Source organism: Marmota flaviventris, chromosome 11 (genome assembly GCF_047511675.1).
Source record: "Marmota flaviventris isolate mMarFla1 chromosome 11, mMarFla1.hap1, whole genome shotgun sequence".
Taxonomy (NCBI): domain Eukaryota; kingdom Metazoa; phylum Chordata; class Mammalia; order Rodentia; family Sciuridae; genus Marmota; species Marmota flaviventris.
In genome coordinates, this window is record NC_092508.1 from 17,775,978 (window position 1) to 17,794,810 (window position 18,833).

General features: G+C 46.4%; 1 protein-coding gene across 2 annotated transcripts; it reads left to right on the plus strand.

Moving 5' to 3' along the window:
- Positions 1-599: 599 nt before the first annotated feature.
- Dnpep (aspartyl aminopeptidase) lies at positions 600-10,954 on the plus strand. 2 transcript variants are annotated; one of them, XM_027941776.2, is made up of 15 exons: positions 600-675; positions 1,266-1,359; positions 1,443-1,531; positions 1,643-1,756; positions 2,007-2,132; positions 2,343-2,473; positions 2,752-2,827; positions 2,945-3,052; positions 3,742-3,819; positions 4,754-4,837; positions 5,856-6,016; positions 6,357-6,396; positions 6,502-6,603; positions 10,306-10,473; positions 10,809-10,954. In XM_027941776.2, the coding sequence occupies exons 2-15, from the start codon at positions 1,272-1,274 to the stop codon at positions 10,857-10,859; spliced, it is 1,416 nt and encodes a 471-aa protein (XP_027797577.1). In that variant the 5' UTR covers positions 600-675; positions 1,266-1,271; the 3' UTR covers positions 10,860-10,954. The 2 variants fall into 2 exon arrangements, with proteins under 2 accessions (XP_027797577.1, XP_027797578.1); XM_027941777.2 differs by lacking the exon at positions 10,306-10,473.
- The last annotated feature ends 7,879 nt before the right edge of the window (positions 10,955-18,833 follow it).

Here is an 18,833-nt window from a genome sequence, read left to right on the forward strand (position 1 = left end):
ACAGGTTACTCCTCTCTATATTTTGTTAGTTGATGTTTAAAATGGGAACAGGGAAAGTCCTACGTTGATAGGGCAGTTGTGAAGACTAATCCAGATAACACGGTAAGATTTATCATAAAGCTAAAGTTCATCGTGAGCGTGCACATTAGCCCTGCTGCTTTTGTTATCACAAGGGTGGCCGAGACAAGAGAGAGTACTTTGTACTGTACCCATCCGACACGGTGAGCTGGCTGGGGCGAGTACCCCACTTACTCTCTGCCCAAGGTGGTGAGGAGAGACGGCAGGTTAGCGGCTGTCTTAACACCTCCGGGACGCCAGAGGGCCCTAGCCTCGGCCCTAGCCTGGGCCCTCCGCGGAGCGGTGGGCGGGTAGAGGGTGCGGTCCGACAGGAGGCGGGGCGAGCGACGAGGCAGGGGCGGAACCGGGGCGCGGCCCAGCGAGGGGCGGAGCACACAGTGCGAGCCGCGGCCGACCCCAGACGGGTGCTGAGCCTGGGCGTGGCCGGACGAGGGGCGTGGCGGAGGCCGCGGTGGGGGCGGGGTCTGGACAAGGCCAAGAAAGGAGAGGAGCTGATAACGCGGCCTGACAGAGGGCGGGGCGGGGGCGGGGGTGGGTAGGGTCGGGGTGGCCAGTGGTGTGGGCCAGGTGAACGAACGTGACGGTGAGGCTGTGCAGGTAGGTGGCTGCCGCCCGTCGGCTTAAATTTCGATTCCAGACCCAGCCCGATGCCCACTCGGGCCTAAGGCTTGCGGGACGCTGAAATGGGGGCAGGACTGACCCAAAGCGAAACCGAAACCCTGCTGCGGGTGATCGGGCCTTACTGGAGTTGGAAGGGGTGTCCTGTGACTAATTAGTTGTGCGGGGAGGTGAAGTATTTCTTCGTTCTGGGATGGGGTCATGCGCTCGGTGCAGACGGGTTCAGATTTAGGAGGTCTCCTGGGAGCTCGGGAGTTCCGCTACCGATCTGGATTTCTTGGCTCGGGATGTGGGGTGGGACTTAGGGGGCCGGGCTAAAGCTCTAACCAGAGGGCTGGCCACGCGGAGTAGCTGCTGTTTGGTGGTCCTTTGGCGGGAGAATGGTGCTTTCAGCCCAGAGAGGCTTAACCCGGGATCTGGGTCTGTCAGTGGGGAAAGGGGCGAAAGCAGAGATCTGAGCCGTGGAGCAGTAGCTGATGGGGGTGGGCATGGCGCGGTGAGTCGCCGGAGCCCTTACAAGAGGTAGGAGTCCCAGACCTGGTAGGACCCTGAGCGCCCCCCTCCCCTAGGTGGCCATGAGTGGCAGGGCCCGAAAGGAGGCGGTGCAGGCCGCGGCCCGGGAGCTCCTCAAGTTCGTGAACCGGAGTCCTTCTCCTTTCCATGGTAACTGACCAAGGCAAGGGAGAATAAGGATGGGTGTGCCCCTCACCAATTTCCATAGCTGTGAGAGGGTCCTTTTCTTACAGCTGTGGCTGAGTGCCGCAGCCGCCTCCTTCAGGCTGGCTTCCGTGAACTCAAGGAGACAGAGAGCTGGGATATCAAGCCAGAAAGCAAGGTAGTAGGGATGGGGATGGGAACAGATGGGTAGATCCCTAGCTGGTTCTCAAGTCCTGTGTGCCAGCTGGCCAAGCAACTCACACCCCTGTCTTTCATCCGCCTTCTCCAGTACTTCCTGACCAGGAATTCCTCTACAATCATTGCTTTTGCCGTGGGCGGCCAGTATATTCCTGGCAATGGCTTCAGCCTCATTGGGGCCCACACGGACAGTCCCTGCCTCCGGGTAAGGAGCTAAGGATGACTGGAGTGAGGGGAGGTGTTAGGGGCCTTGTGGGGACAAAAGAAAGCCAGGAGGCACAAACTGGGGGGCTTTAGCCCTTGGAGCAGAGGAGTAGGTAGAACTGTCTTGCCCTTCCTCCTCGCTTTGGACCTTTATCTGATGCTGATATTTCCTCTGTATTTCCTCTGTATTGTCTCATGTCCAAATCTTGTCATTCAGCCTTTTCTGACTTCCTACCGGTCTTCATGGTCAGGTGAAACGCCGGTCTCGCCGTAGCCAGGGGGGCTTCCAGCAGGTTGGTGTAGAGACCTATGGTGGTGGGATCTGGAGCACCTGGTTTGACCGCGACCTGACCTTGGCTGGACGTGTCATTTTCAAGGTGGGGACCAGGGTTGGGGACTGGGGAGGATCTGGGTTTCAACTCCCTGAAGATTGAATATCATGTTCCTTTAGAGTACTAGAGGAGAGGCCCCTGGGATAGAGGGGTAGGGGCAACCTGAAAGACCATTGTGGTTAGTCTGGGTGAATGAGAGTTTTGACCCACCAAAGTTGGTTGGCACCCTGGGTTGACCTGGTCTGTGGGCCACAGTGCCCCACCTCAGGTCATCTGGAGCAGCGGCTGGTGCATGTGGACCGGCCCATTCTTCGCATCCCACATCTGGCCATTCATCTACAGCGCAACATCAACGAGAACTTTGGGCCCAACACAGAGACACACCTGTGAGACTGGAGCAGGAGACTGTTGTGGCAGGGAGGGATGGGTATGGCACCAGGTGACAGAAGGCCCTAGAGGGACTTGGGAGACCTATGCTTAATGGCCATAGTCAAGTTCCACTGTTGGACCCCAGCTAATGTTCAAGCTCTGCCATTTGGGGAGTGGGCTGAAAATCAAAGGGCAAGGGCACTTCCCCATCGGGAGATGCCCACGTTTATGGATACTCCACCCTGCCATGCTCTCTAGCCCTCTTCATGGTACCCTCTCATGCCTCTCCCCACAGAGTTCCCATTCTTGCCACTGTAGTACAAGAAGAGCTGGAGAAAGGAACTCCTGAGTCAGGGTCTGCCAATGCTACGGTAAGAAGGCTTCCCTGCTCCTGGGGAAGGTGTGCAGAGGGAGTACCAACCGGTCCTCTGAGAAGGGGCAAAGAAGAGGAGGAGCAGACCCTTCTCCCAATATCTTCTGTTCTGCAGGATGAACGGCACCACTCGGTCCTCATGTCCCTGCTCTGTGCCCATCTAGGGCTGAGCTGTGAGGACATCTTGGAGATGGAGCTCTGCCTGGCTGACACCCAGCCTGGGGTAAGGAACAGCTGCAGGAACCTGTGGGTGGGGGGACCTCCAGGATTCCAGCCATCCCTAGTAGGTCCCCTGAAGCATTCATCCCTCCACCAGTCCCTCAATTACTCTCATTTCTGTTTTCTCAATAGACACTACCCCACTGCTTTCAGTGGTTCTCAAATACGCAAGGTCCCCTGACCAGAGACCTGCCTACTAGGACTGTCTGTGGGTTGGGGAATCTGGGAATCAGACTTTTTCATAGATTTCTGGGGATCTCTGCTGCAGGTGATCCCTGTCTTCTTTGACCCACACTGACTCTGAACCTCTAGGGACAAGAGGCTTAGAGGTGGCCACCTGTTCTCTGCCTCCCGGTTGCTGACAATAGGAGATTGCTTTTGTTTGTCAACTGGTTTTCTGTTTTTTACTTCCTTGGACTCCCCCCCCCCCCCGCCCCCGCCCCTCCGACCATTTTTCCCTTTTCTTGTCCCACTAGAAGAGGTCAGGGAGTACAGCACTTCCCTTCTAGGCAGCCCTGCCCTATCCTGCGTTCTCTACTGAATCTGCATAGCAAGGAGAACAGTGCCCTAAGCTGGGGCCAGGGAATAGTTGCATAAGAACCTGAGGAGGCTGGCTCAGCTCAGGCCCTCGGGAGCAGAAGCCAGTGAGTCAGGGAGGAGACTTAGGTCAGGCTGCCTGTCCTGTGTGTCTAGGTCCTGGGTGGAGCCTACGATGAGTTCATCTTTGCCCCTCGGCTGGACAATCTGCACAGCTGCTTCTGTGCCCTGCAGGTGAGGAACTGGGGTATTCCAGGCACTCACACTCCACAACAGTTGGGGGGATGATCTCGAGCTCCAACAGGTGGTAAGAGAGGCCCTGGCCGTGCTCTCAGTCTGCTGAAGTAGACCACAGGGAGGGGCCCAAAGACTGTACCCCTGGCATCCCTACCCATGGCCCCTGTCCTTGCACTGGCCTGGAGTCAGGGGCTGAGGTAAGGGGAAGCTGAATAAATTCCTATTTAGGGTGCTGTGGTATCTTCTCCTAACTCTGTTTCTGCTGCTTTCCCTCAAGTTAATAACCCTTCCAGGCAATATCATCCGCCTCCTTCCGCTTCCCCATCATGTTCCTGGCTTGAGCCCACTTAGCCTTCTCTCCATTACTTGGGATCTCGGTGGGGCTGTCTTTCTTCCTTCTGGTCTCCTTCATTTTACCTATCTTTATTTCATCCCAGTCAGGCCTCTTTCTTTCCTCTTGCCCTCACTCCTACCTCTGCCCTCTTCAACCCTTCCTTCTCTGCCCATCCTGTGACTGGAGACCAGAGGCAGATCTGCGGACTGCATCCGCTTCTGCAGCCAGACAGCCAGGGGTCATGATCACCCCTCCGGACTTCAGTTTGTTAACTGAGGCCGAGCAGTTTACGGGGTTTCCATGTGTTGTGAAGCTCAAAGTCACTATGATCTTACCTCCTTCTCTCTACCTTCGACATCCTCTTCCTGCCTTTTGTGGGGGAAGGGTGGGAGCACCCTGATGATGGTTTCTCCATCCTGGTTGGAAAGTTTGCCACCACTCCTTCTGCCAGGCCCTAAGAGAGGAGGCCAGTGGGAGTCTAACTCATTTCCCTCAGAGGGAACATGGACAACGGAGTGTGGCCTCCCAAATTCTGGTGGGCTAAGCTGGGGAAGAAGGAATGGCAAGAATGATGCACTTGTTTTCTTGCCCATCCAGGCCTTGATTGATTCCTGTGCAGCCCCTTCCTCCCTGGCCATGGAGCCCAACGTGCGCATGATCACACTCTATGATAATGAAGAGGTATGTGGAGAGCTTGAGGAAGGGCCCCTCTGTGGAGTCTTTGGCAGCCAGTTTGTGCCATACACCTATCTACCATGATCCAGGGCTATTCTGGAGACCTCAGAAATGGGGGTGGGGGTGCTGCCCATGATTCTTTAGCACTTGGTGTCCCCTACTGGCTCAGCAGATATCTGCTTCTTCCAGTGTGACCCATCTTCCACATCCCTCTGTGCCAATTGGCAAGCTCATTCCTCAACTGGGCTCATTCTGCTCAATTCATCCTTGCAGCCCAAGGAGTCAGTAAATAGTAGGTCTTTGTGCTGCATGTGTGTGTTAGGCTGCAATTGGAGATGCTGTAGTAGAAATTGACAGTGAGATAATTCTCTCCTATGTAACTGTCCAACAGTGTTAGCATTTCAGGACAGATCTCTGCCATCCCACACACCTGGCTTCCATATCAGGATTCAGGGTAGCAGTTTGAACTTTTACCATCATCTCTACATTGTTAGCAGGAAGGGAGGAGGGTAGAGAGGGGATGGATGCCTGTGCCCTGCAAGGTGGGCATTCATTACTGCTTATGAGCATGGAACTAGCATGGCCATATTAAGCTGCAAGGGAGGCTGGGAATGTCATTTGTAGTTAGGTAGTTAGATGCTTAGTTACAGCTTGGGTGTTCTGTTATAAAAGATAACTATGGATAGTTAGCAGTCTCTGTCATATGCATAAAGGGATGTTGATCACTGTGCTGGGGTGCCTCTGTTGAGCCCCAGATGTAAGTGGTAGGGGAGAGAGACGTCAGTACAGAAAACCCATCAGTAAGTGCTATTTCTAGCCTATAAGTGACTGGAAACTAGTTTGGCCCCAGCCCACTATCAGGAATTCAGTAATGATCCAGGGTTGGAGACGTTGCTGAGGACCCCCTTAACCCACCCAGTAACTTAAGCAGGTCCTGGGCTAATGTGGATGTTGGACTTCTCTTGTTGGCCACCTGGCTCAGGCCCATGTCCAGACTCCCAGAGTCAGGTCTCTGTGTCCCCAGGTGGGCTCAGAGAGTGCCCAGGGAGCACAGTCTCTGCTGACAGAACTGGTGCTGCGACGGATCTCATCCTCATCCCAGCACCTGACAGCCTTCGAGGAAGCCATTCCCAAGTCCTTCATGATCAGTGCAGACATGGCCCATGCTGTGCATCCCAACTACATGTGAGTCTCCTGTACAGACAGTCCTCACACAGAGACCCAGGCTCAGCCCTGGATGTCCTGTCCCCCTCCCCTTCCCCTTCCTCATCCTCATTCTGCCTGGAGGTGCTCCAAGGGGGTCAAAGTCATTCGATGCCTAACCCAGGTGTGTTGAATAGGCTTTATTATAAACTCCTTTCCCTCTATGCTAGAGGCTGCATGGTAAGCTGTGTTTAGAGTGACTCTGAGGTCCTACTGAGTGAGATAGAAAGAATGATGTGATCCCTTCTCTGCCCCAGGAAGGGTGGTGGGTGTTGACAGGCCCACTGCTGTGCGCCATCCTGGCCCTTATTGTTTCTTACAGGGACAAGCATGAGGAGAACCACCGGCCTTTATTTCACAAGGTGAGATGCTCTCTTCTTTGAGATGCGGGGCCCTGGCTGGCCCTGGGCCTCATCTCATTCCTTCTGAGCATACCACCATCTCTGCTTCCCCCTGACTCTCCCCAGGGCCCTGTAATCAAGGTGAACAGCAAGCAGCGCTATTCCTCCAATGCAGTTTCAGAGGCTCTGATCCGAGAGGTGGCCAACAGTGTTGGGGTGCCCCTGCAGGTAAGGGCAGGCCCTGCCTGGGAAGGTGTGATGGAGGGAGCAGGGTAGGGACACAAGTCAGTGGGCACCCAAAGAGCAGGGCTCTTGGTACATGGCTTTTGGTGGAGGGGTATCCCAGTACGTGGCAGAATGGGAGTTTTGGATACAGACCGTGCTGGCTTTGCTATGGAGCTAGCCTTGTGAACTTGGACTGGTCTCCTAGGCTGGCTGAGTCTCAGTTCCCACATATAAAGTGGGGGTGATAATGATGCCTACTTTGTTAAATTTTTATGAGGCTTAAAGGTTCAGTATGCTTCTGGCACATTGTGGATTAGTCTTGCCTTTTTCCCCACAGCATCCTCACTTCCCGTGTCTCTCTTATACACCCTTACTTCCTCCTGGGGCTTGGGTAGCCTGAGACCCCAACTACTCATTTTCCCTCTTCCCTTAAATCATCCATCTAGTCCTTTTTTTCTCAGAGAGAGAGAGAGAGAGAGACAGTGTGTGTGTGTGTGTGTGTGTGTACATACACATATATTTCCATATATTTTTTATCTATCTGTGTGTCAGGGACCAAGCTCAGTGCAGGACAGTGACAAATATAGCAAGCAAGTTTCAGTGAAATCAGGACTAGGACCCTGGCATTCTGACTCCCAGCTCAGTGCTGCAGTGTCCCTACCCTGTCCCATGGAGAGCAGGTGATTTCATTCTCAGGAAGGCCTGTTAGAGGAAGTGATGTTCAACTACTAGGAAAAGCAGCTCTGGGTGGGTCTGGGGAAGAGCATCCAAGGCAGAGGGAGCAAGTTGAAAGTGGACAGGGGACAAAAATGAGCTTGGTCTAGTAGGAGAGAAAGCCAGGGGAGAGCAAGAGTAGTGGAGAGAAGCCCACCTCGGCTAGTCATGCAGGGCTTCAGGGGCTATGGAAGGGCATTTGGGTTTTATTCTAAGGCAGTGCAAAGACACTGGGAGATTTTTCTCTTGTAGCTTATGCAGAAGCAGGACATATATACTTTAGAAAATATCAATTTTTCTTTTCCTTTTATGACTATCAGAATCATGAAGTTTCATTGATTTTTTTGTGATCCAGTCCACTATAATTATAATATTTGATGTTCAAATTGTCAGAAACAATAATACGTGAATCCCCAGAGATCTATACATATTCTGCCAGTTGTTTTTCTATACATGAACTAACACACATTTTAAAAATGAAATTGTATTGGATCTATATTTGTTGCTACCTGTTTTCACTCCATATCTCTACCTTCCCATTTCGGTAAAGTTTTGTTTCAATCAATTTGCTTCTCATCCTCAAAATATTCTTTACAACTGTTTGGTCCACCCTGGTTTCAAGTTCAAGACCAGGTATTATATATGGCTGATATGTCACTTAAATATTTTCTAATCTAGCATAGCCCCCTTACCCCCACCCCACCCTTATAAAAAAAAAATAATATTGGCTTGTTGAAGAAATCAAGCCGATTCATGAGGTGATACCTCATGTAATGTCTCACTTTCTGGATTTGTTTTTCTTGCTTCTTCATGTTGTCATGCTTATGCTTCTAAACCCTGAATTTTCTATAAACTGGAATTTATATCTAAAGACTTAATTATATCAAGACATCATGGCCATGTCCCCTTCATATTGTACCACACACATAATATCTGGGTTCACCCTGAGCGATACTAAGATTCACCACTGGACTGAGGGCACTCTCTAATCTTCCTGTCACAAGGTGGTTTTCTTCCCCTGACTGTATAATAGTTGTATAAGCTGTGAGTTCCCCATCAGACAGCTAATGGTTTTAACACCAATTGACAATCCTTGTCTAAATCAATAATTACATTGGAATTTACTGAAAAATCACACACACACACACACACACACCCATACCCCCCCACACACATCCATACACACCCACCTTTCTTTCATCTCTGGAGCCCCTCTCCCTTATCAATTAGGGCTATTTGCTTATTGTGAAGTTTAATTCCTACTGAGAAGACAGGATAAATGCTCATTCTTTCCCACTAATAAGCTCTTTTCAAGGTGAGGTGTCATCCCAAATGTCACCTTCATGAATGGTGACAAGGGTTTCTTTTCCTTTTATGACTATCAGAATCATGAAGTTTCATTGATTTTTTTTGTGATCCAGTCCACTATAATTATAATATTTGATGTTCAAATTGTCATAACTTTGACCAGTGGGAGCCTTTTCAATGTAACTCCTGTGCCCATCTGATATGACTCTTGAAATTTTCCTTACTTTTTTATTTTTAAAATACCTTTATTTTTCTTTATTTATTTTTATGTAGTGCTGAGGATCAAACCCAGTGCCTCACACATGCTCCACCACTGTGCTACAGCCCCAGCGCCATCCTTATTTCTTGACACAAGAAATTTTAGACTCTGAGTTTGAGGATGTAGTTCAGCAGTAGAGTACACGCTTAGCATACATGAAGTCCTGGGTTCAATCTCTAGCACACACACACAAAGGAAAAACAAAAAACTAAATAATAGGCTCATCTTGTGAAGTTAGCTCCCCTGACTTAGTTGCTTTGGGTGAAAAATGGTATTAGAGACTAAGGTCCGGGTGCGCACCAAGAGTTCATTGTTGGATGGAGGAAAGGAGATGGTTTTTTCTTTTCTTTCCTTCTTTCTTCTCTTTCATTTTATTTTATTTTTTGATATTAAGGATTGAACCCAAAGGTGCTTTACCACTGAACTACATCTCCAGTCCATTTTTAATTTTTTTTTATTTTGAGACAGAGTCTTGCTAGGTTGCTGAGGCTGGCTTTGAACATGCAGTCCTTCTGCCTCTGCCTCCCAAGTCCCTGGATTACAATATGCCACCGCATATGGCAAGGAGACAGTTCTTAGAGATCACTTCCATGAAAAGAGCTAGAAAAATAGATGTATTTTACAAGTCTTGAGTTAATACTGTAATTCTTACTCAAAAATTAAAATAGCTATCACTTAGTGTATTGATCTTATAATTCTGTTCTCTCTTACGCTGAAAATCTTTTTTGGTTTATTTGTTTGAAATTTGGTCCCCCTATATTGCCCAGGCTGGTCTCAAACTCTTCGGCTCAAGCAGTCGTCCTGCTTTAGCCTCCTGAGTAGCTGGCACCACAGGCATGCACCTAACATACCTGGTTGAAATTATTTTCCCCCTTGTGGTGATGGGGCTGTAACCCAGGCCCTCAGGCATAGTGTGTGCTCTATCCCTGAGCTACATTGCCAGCCTTCTGAATATGTTGGTGTATCTAGCATTATATTATGATTTCCTTATGTTTTCTTCTTTAACATATACGAAGAAAATAGTTTCAGAATGGTAACAGCTTATTTTTTAAATGCTAAAACTACTGAGTGATTTTTCTTTGTGTGTGTGTGGGGTGATGGTATACATGAATGTGACAAGGATAGGTAGTTTTTAAATCCCCTGCCTGCTCTGTGGGGAATGGAATATGGGAGGTAAGATGATGGTAACTGAAGTGAGGGTGGTGGCAGTGCAAATAGAATGGGACCAATTCAGAATAGCTTGTCCTCTGGGGTCTGCCATTTAGTATTGGCTTTGTGATTTCACACTGGTAACTTTCATGCTCCAAGGGGCAGAAGTGAACCATCTCTCAGGCCCTTCCAACCCTGTAGTTCTAAGGTGGCTTCCTCCTTGGCCTTAGTGAGCATATAGTGCACATGGCTCACGACCTTCCTCCTCTCTCCAGGACTTCATGGTCCGCAATGACGTCTCCTGTGGTACCACCATTGGCCCTATCTTGGCTTCTCGGCTGGGGCTGCGGGTGCTGGACTTAGGCAGCCCCCAGCTGGCCATGCACTCCATCCGGGAGACAGCCTGCACCACAGGAGTGCTCCAGACCCTCACCCTCTTCAAGGTACTCCCACCCACAAGGTCTCTGGGCTCCTTCCCCTTCTAGTGCCTGGATTGGTTGCTGGGGCAACAGCACTAAATGGCTGGCCTAGGTGATAGGGACTGGTTGCCATGGTGCTACCACATAGGGAAACAGTGTCCTCCTACTTCTCAAGGCTCAGGGACCCTGACCATTCCCTGAAGAAAACAAGGGGATGGGGAGTGGATGAGGTATGAGAAGGGACAGCTTTCAAGCACAGGTGAAGTCTCTTGCTGGGGCTAATGTTGTTAGGAGGTGAGGATGGGGTCCTCCATCTGGTCACTCACTAATTCCGAATCCCATGTTGCCTCTTGTTGTAGGGCTTCTTTGAGCTGTTCCCCACTCTGAGCCGTAAACTCGTAGTGGATTGAAGGCTCTTGACAAGACTTCTCTTCTACCCCTTTTACCAGAGAGAGAAAGTCTCAGCTGAGCTGAAGCTGGATTATTAAAGTGGATTTTTCACTCACGCTATGCTATGTTGTGCTTATTCAGAGACTGTAGGGGTAAGGGTTGAGCTTGGCATTGTTAGACCACGACGCAAGAAAAGACCACTGACTCCAATTAAAATCAAATTAAAGCAAGCTTATTATTTCGACCGGCCGGGCTGCCTTGCCCATCAAAATCGTGGGAGCCAAGGACAGCGGCGAGGCTTCTTTGTGGCCCAGTTTTATAGCCCAAAAAGTTACACAAAGGGGGGTTACAGATAACAACACTCTGAGGAGCATAACACAAGTTTACATTTTTGCTGGCCCCGGCATCAGAATTTATGGAGATCTTAGAGACTCAGAGAGTGTCGTTATCCGGCCAGGGAAGGCCAGAATTTATGAGGCGTCACTAAGGTTTAGGAAAGGGTTGTTATATGGTCAGGGAAAACCAGACATGGGTGAGTTCAGGGCACGGGCAGGCATTCCAATCAGCTTTACAACATCAACTAATGGCCAGGCCATACAGACATCCTGATATTTTTACAGAAAACAGAAATGAATCCTTCATAACTTGTGACAAGCTGGCTTCTGATCTAATGAGATAACTAGGCTAGGTATATCAGCATGAACCTCTGGGACCAGAGCACAGGGTGGCTTGGGATGCAGGTAGAGGAGGCCATGGCTCCTGGGAGCTGCTAAAAGTCCTGTTTAAAACCTCTTTTCTGTATCTTAGGCACATGCCTAAAGTGGTGGGTGAAGGCCAATGGGTCACAATTAGAAGGTCACTTCTCTTACCCCAGCCCTCCCGTCCCCTGGACTGTGGCTTCAGTGCTCTCCCCTTCTTTCATTCCCAGGGTAGTCTGGGAGCACAGCTCTGCCCTCTAGGGTCTCTGGGATTAGCATTAGGCTTCTTCTGAGCTGCACTGGGCTGCCTAGGCTGTTCCCCACCCTCCCCAACCCCTTCCAGGAGCTGCAAGAAGTTCTAGGAACCTATGTTTATCATCCTTCTCCTCTTCTTAGTCCCTGCTATCACTTGACAGCACACTATCAGGAAAAAGGATTATCCCCAAAGAAATTAAGTCAAAGTCTGCTTATAAACCAACCCCCCTGGGCTGGGGTTGTGACTCATAGGTAGAGCCCTAGCTTACCATGCCTGAGGCACTAGATTCGATCCTCAGCACCACACAAAAATAAAATAAAGATATTTTGTCCACCTATAACTAAAAATAAATATATTTTTAAAGAAAACAACCTCCTTCTGCCTCCCAAATAATTGTACTAACTTGTGTTCTTCTGATTTTTTTTGATACCTGTAAAAATTTTTATATAGGCCAGGCATAGTAGTACACACTTGTAATCCCAGCGGCTCAGGAGGCTGAGACAGGAAGACCTCAAGTTCAAACCCAGTCTCAGCAACAAGGCCTTAAGCAATTCAGTGAGACCCTGTCTCTAATAAAATATAAAAAAGGGCTGGGGATATGGCTTAGTGGAAAAAGCAACACTGGGTTCAATCCCTGATACCAAAAAAAAAAAAAAAAAATGTTTTTTTCTATATAAATATGAACACTTAAGTTTTCTAAAATAATATGGTATGGAGATATTTTCATATCACTACCTATGTGTTAGACAGTTTTTTTGGTGCTATGACAAAATACCTAAGAAAAATAAAAGGAAAGATTCACGTTGGCTCATGGTTTCAGAGGTTGCAGTCTCTCCTCTGCTGGCTCCGGTATTTTTAGCCAGAGGTGAGGCGGAACACCCTGGCAGAGAAGGGCATGGCAGAGGAGCTAAGGGCTGCTCATCTCATGGCAGCAAAGAAACCTAGGAAGGGTCCTGGGACAAAATACACCCTTCAAAGGCAGGTTCCCAGTGACCCACTTCCTCCAGCTGGGCCCTACCTCCTAACAGCCTAGTCAGCTGTGAACTCAATAGATAATCCACTGACGGGGTCACAGCCCTCATGACCCAATCACTTCCAAAAGCCCTACCTCTGAACACTGCTGCATTGGAGAATGAACCTTTGGGAACATTCCAGATCCAAACCATAGTAACATATGAGTTTAATTTAGCAATGGTGAAAAGAATTAAAATCCATCTAATTTCCTCAGTAAAAGCAAAAACAAGGTACACTATGAAACATCATTAGGGTGTAGCTGTTGAGATGCTAAACATGAAGAGATCATAATCACAGTGTTGAGTAGAGGTGATTGCAGCACTATCCATAGAGAATGTTGGGATTTGTGCAAAACCCACTGACCCACAAAATGTATCTTGTAAATATGCAAATATGCATGTAGATATATAGGGTAAACACCTGATAAAATGCGCAACAAACTGCAGCGTGATTTTCTGGGCTGGGAGTGACAAAAGGGCCTTACCCTTTTTGTAGTTATTTCCTTTTGTACAGTAGAATGTGTTCATACATTACATATGAAATAAAATTTTTATCTTAAATCAATATCCTTATAATTGCTGCTCAGTATTGCCTTGTACAAAGGTACCATTACTCCTTCAGTCCTTAATGGACATTTTTTTCCTCCACTTGTTTACAATTCTAAACAACACTGGGATGATTATGTTTATACATACACCATTGTGCACTTTGCTTTCTTTTTTTCCTTGGGCTGGGGCTATAGCTCAGTGGCAGAGCGCCTGCCTTGCATGTGTGAGGTACTGGGTTCGATCCTCAGCACCACATAAAAATAAATAAAATAAAGGCATGCTGTCTTTTTTTCCTTGGGATAAAAGGGACTTAAGCAATCAAAGTTATGCACATTTGAAATATCAGTAACTATTGTCATTTTCCCTGAGAATTGGAAATCTTGGAATGAAGAATCAGCCCCAACACTTAGGCTCAGCACCCCCAAACCAGAATTTCCCATTACAAGGGGCCTTACACTTCTCAATGCACCTTCATACTGAGCTTTTTGGATTCTCACAGAGGTTTTTTTTAAGAGGTTAGGATTTGGCCATAACAAATTTAACCTATTTAAGGAACTCCAAGAAGTTAGGTTGACTTGTGTAAAACAAGATCAGGCACACCACCATGCTTGCCTTTTCCATCCCACCAGCTACTTTGAAGGACAGCTAAACACTATCTTGGACTAGTCATATTCATTTATACCTATTTGGTTAGATCAGAAAACCCCAGTGAGACAGACGTGCATATTTTCCCATCATAAATTTTCTCTTTCATCCAGCAAACATTTATGGAGTCCTGGACCCGTTCCATCCCCAGTGGAATTATCCTTAATAAATAAAGATGAAACCGATTTTTTTTATTTAAATAAAAACAGAAATTTTTCAATCAGCAGACACTGAAGGATATTCTAAAGGTCAGAAGGCCTTTGACTCTGCACGTGAAGAAATCGATCTATCTTATTCTTAAGTAAGTTAAGGATATACATCACAAGTGCTAGGACAATCACTAAAATCATTTAAAAAGAGTATATAGATTCTGTGATGGTTTAAATTGTGATCTGCCCACCAAGGATGTTGAAATCCTAGTATGTGTCAATGCCAACTTTATTTGGAAACAGGGTCTTTGCAAATGATTGAGTTAAGGTGGCATCATCAGAGTGGACCCTAATCCAAGTCGAATGTGTCCCTATAAAATTGGGAAATTTGGGCACAGACATGCACAGAGGGAAGATATGAGGACACATGGATTATGCCATGTAAAAACAGGAGTGGAGTGATGCAGTTCAAACGAAGCAATGCCAAAGCCTGCTGGCGAACCATCACCACCAGAAGCCAGAAAATGGCAAGGGAGAGTGTGCTCACAGGTTCAAAGGGAGCCTGGCCTTCTGACATTTTGATTTTCTTCTTTTAACCTCCATCACTGTGAGACAATACATTTCGGTTGTTTTAAGCATCCATTTTTCTAATACTTTGTTATAGCAGCCTGTTGAGAGCCACAGTTTAGTCGGAATGATGCCTGGCATTTTGCTAGAGGGAATGGTTGAAAGGTGACCCTGCTCCGGGATTAGGGCGGCTCAAGGATTAGGGCAGATCCTGGGGGCGGGAATAGGGCGGATCCTGCTGGGATTAGGGTGCCCACTACTTTGGAGTTCCCGTTGAGTTCTCGCAGGGGTTCCCGGAGAATTGGCGTGGAGCCCGGTGGAGGGAGTGTATTCCTGGAAAGTGTGTAGAGTGCCAGTGAGAGTTCGGGAATAAAGAGTTGCTGTTTGAACCTACAAGGCTTTGTGGCAGCTTGGTTATTTGTGCCCAGCCAGACTGTGGCAGCAGCCTAAGAAAACTAATACTACTTCAAATTAACTGAGTGGAAAATGGAATAATAAAAAATAATCAGTCCATTCTGCAACTTCAAATGGTTTAGCAAAACCATATACATATATATGTGTGTGCAATATAAATAAAGTAAAATTTATTGACACAAGTTGAGAAGTACTGACTGTAGGTGGGGACATTATGGGTGTTCATTATACTCTTTCAATTTTTTTTCTATGGTTGAACACTTCTGTGCTAAAAGTATACGGATAAATTTTAAAAATTCAAAGCAGAGAAGGGAAAAAATGAGAAAAAAAATGGGTAGGTGAAGCAAGAGAGAGCACTTAATAAAATGATCTACTGAGACCAAAATATATCTAGTTAAACATTAAGGATAGGTGGACTAATTATTCCCTAAAGCTGCTACTTAAAAAAAGAATAGGTAGGCCAGGCACAAGTGGCTCACACCTGTAATCCCAGCAATTCTGGCCGCTGAGGTAGGAAGATTGAAAGCTCAAGGCTCGGCAACTTAGCAAGACCCTGTCTCAAAAAATAAAAAGAACTGGGGATGTAGCTCCGTGGTAGAGTGTTCCTAGATTTCATAGAAAAATAGGTGGACTAAATATTTTAGTCAAAATAAAAATGTTGTCAGACTGAATAATTAAAAAATTCTGTTTTTATAAGAGATACACCCAAACCAAAAAGGTTGACAAAGCATCATTATGGATTTGTTTGATCTGTTTCTGGGGTGTAGGATTGGGGTTTAGGAGGTAGGATTGGTAAGAATATAACAGGAAGAGTGAAAGAGGAATCAAGAGAAGGAGGCTAGCAGGGGTACTCCTGGTGTAACCAGGCCTGCAGGGACCTTGGTGGTGACCTTCCTGGACCTGGCTATTGTCTCTAGATGGAAGTGGGCCACGAGAGCCATGCGTTGGTAGATGGGGGCCACAGCACAGTCTCCTGATCTGTTTCTGAATGTCATGAATTTCATATACGCAAACTTACAGATTTTTTAACCTATTTTTTTTATCAACATACTACTTTGGAAATATCTCCATACTGTTGCATGTGGAAATATTTTTTTTTCTCTTTTTATTACTGAATTCCCTCATGTGAATATACCACAATTTGCTTAGCCATTCTTCTACTGATAGAATTTGAGTTGTTTATAATACCTGGATATTATGAATAAAGCACCTATAAACATTCTTAGACAAGTACATTTAGGGAAAAAAATTTATTCCTCACGGATATATATCTAGAAGTGAAATTGCCGGATCATAAGGTAAATGCATGCTTATCTTTCCAATTACTACACACTTTTACAAAGTGACTATACCATTTCATGCATGCACATCATTTCAGAATACAAGTCTTTTGTACGTGTATATTCAACATAAAAGTTGATAATAACAGGATGAATAGTCCAATAAAAATTGGCAACATGTTTGAATGGCAGCTTCACATACAAGAACATCCAAATGGCTCAAAATTAGTCATCAGAAAATGTCTATTGGGGACTGGGGTTGTGGCTCAGTGGTAGAGCACTTGCCTAGCATGTGTGAGAAACTGGGTTTGATTCTCAGCTCCACATATTAATAAATAAAATAAAGGTCCATTGACAACCAAAAAATATTAAAAAAGAAAATGCCTATTGGACTGGGGATGTAGCTCAATGGTAAAGTGCATGCCTAACATGGAGAATTATGCTAATAGAGTTTTAAAACTTTTATTTGTTTGTTTTTTATGTTTTTATTAGTGTATCATAGTTATACGTAATAGAGGGGTTTATTTTGACGTATTTATAAATGCATCTAACATAATTTGCTCCTTTTCAATCTCTAGTACTTCACCTTTCCCTTCCCTCTTCCCTCCCCCAATCCTCTTCTTCTACTGGTTTCCTTCTAATTGTTTATTATTTATTTATTTATTTTTTAGTTGTAGTTGGACACAATGCCTTTATTTTATTTATTTATTTATTTATTTATTTATTTATTTATGGTGCTGAGAATCGAACCCAGGGCTTCGCATGTGCTAGGTGAGTGCTCTACCACTGAGCCACAACCCCAACCCCTGTTTATTTGTTTTTAATTGGTGCATTAACATTATACATAAATTGAGAAAACATTCAACCCTCGACTTCCTATTTTCGTGTTGCCCTGTTTTACTTGTCCACTGGCCTAGAAGACATCAGCACACCAGGTGCTGGACACCCCTTACTAGTTTTTCACAAACATGTATCCAGATAGTGGTTTGTAGAAATATGTAAACAAGGCCTCTGGCCTTGATCTGGGCTTCACAGAGATGTCTACATTTCTAAGATAAGAGAAGTTACCAATTAGGCTCCATGGCTGGCAGAGGGAGGAAAGAAAGGAGAGAAGAAGCTCTCCTCAGGTGCTGTCCTTGAGGATTAACTTGCCCAGAACAGTGAAAGAAAAAAAGCTGCTTTTATGTGAACTTCTGCAGACTGTGAACTTCTGAGCCCCTCCCCTTATAACTGGGTATAAAATTCTGAAACTGTCTGAACTCAGGGTTCAGGGGATTGATTGATGACAGCAAAAGCTGTGCCCTCTGAACCTGGCTGCAGCCAAATAAAACTGTTTCCTGCTATCTGCCTTGCTTTTTCTGCCCCTACAACAGTGTAAACTGTTGAAGGTGTTTGTAGAAGACATTGTGGGTAACCTCCTGTACCCCTCACTTTTACCCCTTTAGTGCCCTCAATCCCACCGCCAACTGCACCTATCTGTAGTTCTTTGCCTAAGGGCCTCCTTTTGTTGTTTTCCACTCTGGAAAACATTTGGAAGTGCCAGAGCCAGCTCTAACCAGTGACTGGTAAGACTTGGTCTGAATCTCCCAGCTTCCTCACATCCTGGGTATGACAACTCTGAGATGTGTGGTTCACACTGGCTCCCAGAGTCTCTCCAGGAGAGAAGCTCCAGAGTTCAGCCTAGTAACACTTCCCTGTATTGTGATACAGCAAAAGGGAACCTTAGCAGTTTCAGAGCTGACAGGCTATGATTTTGCACACAGCAGCTCTGCATACTGACATTTAACCAGAGAGGCTTGCAGTGACTGTTAAAGATAACTGCAGCAGCAGAAGCAGGAAACAAAGCAATGAGAACAGAACAATGCCCCTTTGGGCTTTATGCAGTACAAGTTCCTAAGCTGTAAGAGCCAAGAGTTCCTAAGTTCCTAAGTTGTCACAAGCTTTTACCCATATAAGGAATGTAGACTGCACCCTCCAATAGAATTTTACCAACTTTCTTGCCTTGTTGTACCCCAAACTTGCTCATGTATAAAAGTTAAAGCCCTGCTGTGCTTGGAGCTCAGACTTTGGGAATTATCCCTCTGGGACAGTGCCACTAATAAAGTGTTGCTTCCAGATCTCAGTGTCCTGACTCTCATTTTCCACTACAGTATTGGTCACCTTTCCTTCCTAATTTCTTTTCCCCACTTCCCTACCAGTGTTTTCCTTTACTACCCAAGTAAAATTCTCCTGCTCAGACCAGGTCTGTTTTTGAGAAGTAGACAAAGATGTCTGATGGAACAGGTTTTGCCTTAGTTCAAAACCACGGATCTACAATACAAAGGCAACAAAAGGACCATAAGAATAAAGAGTCGGAAAGAAAAGAGAAAAACTTCCTTTTGATATGAACTATTATGTAGAAAAACCCAAAGATATATTATTCA

Coding starts and splice junctions, on each gene's coding strand:
- Dnpep (XM_027941776.2), top strand. CDS start 1,272: ATGAGTGGCAGGGCCCGAAAGGAGGCGGTGCAGGCCGCGGCCCGGGAG. Junction 1,360..1,442: donor GAGTCCTTCTCCTTTCCATG/GTAACTGACCAA, acceptor CTTTTCTTACAG/CTGTGGCTGAGTGCCGCAGC. Junction 1,757..2,006: donor CGGACAGTCCCTGCCTCCGG/GTAAGGAGCTAA, acceptor CTTCATGGTCAG/GTGAAACGCCGGTCTCGCCG.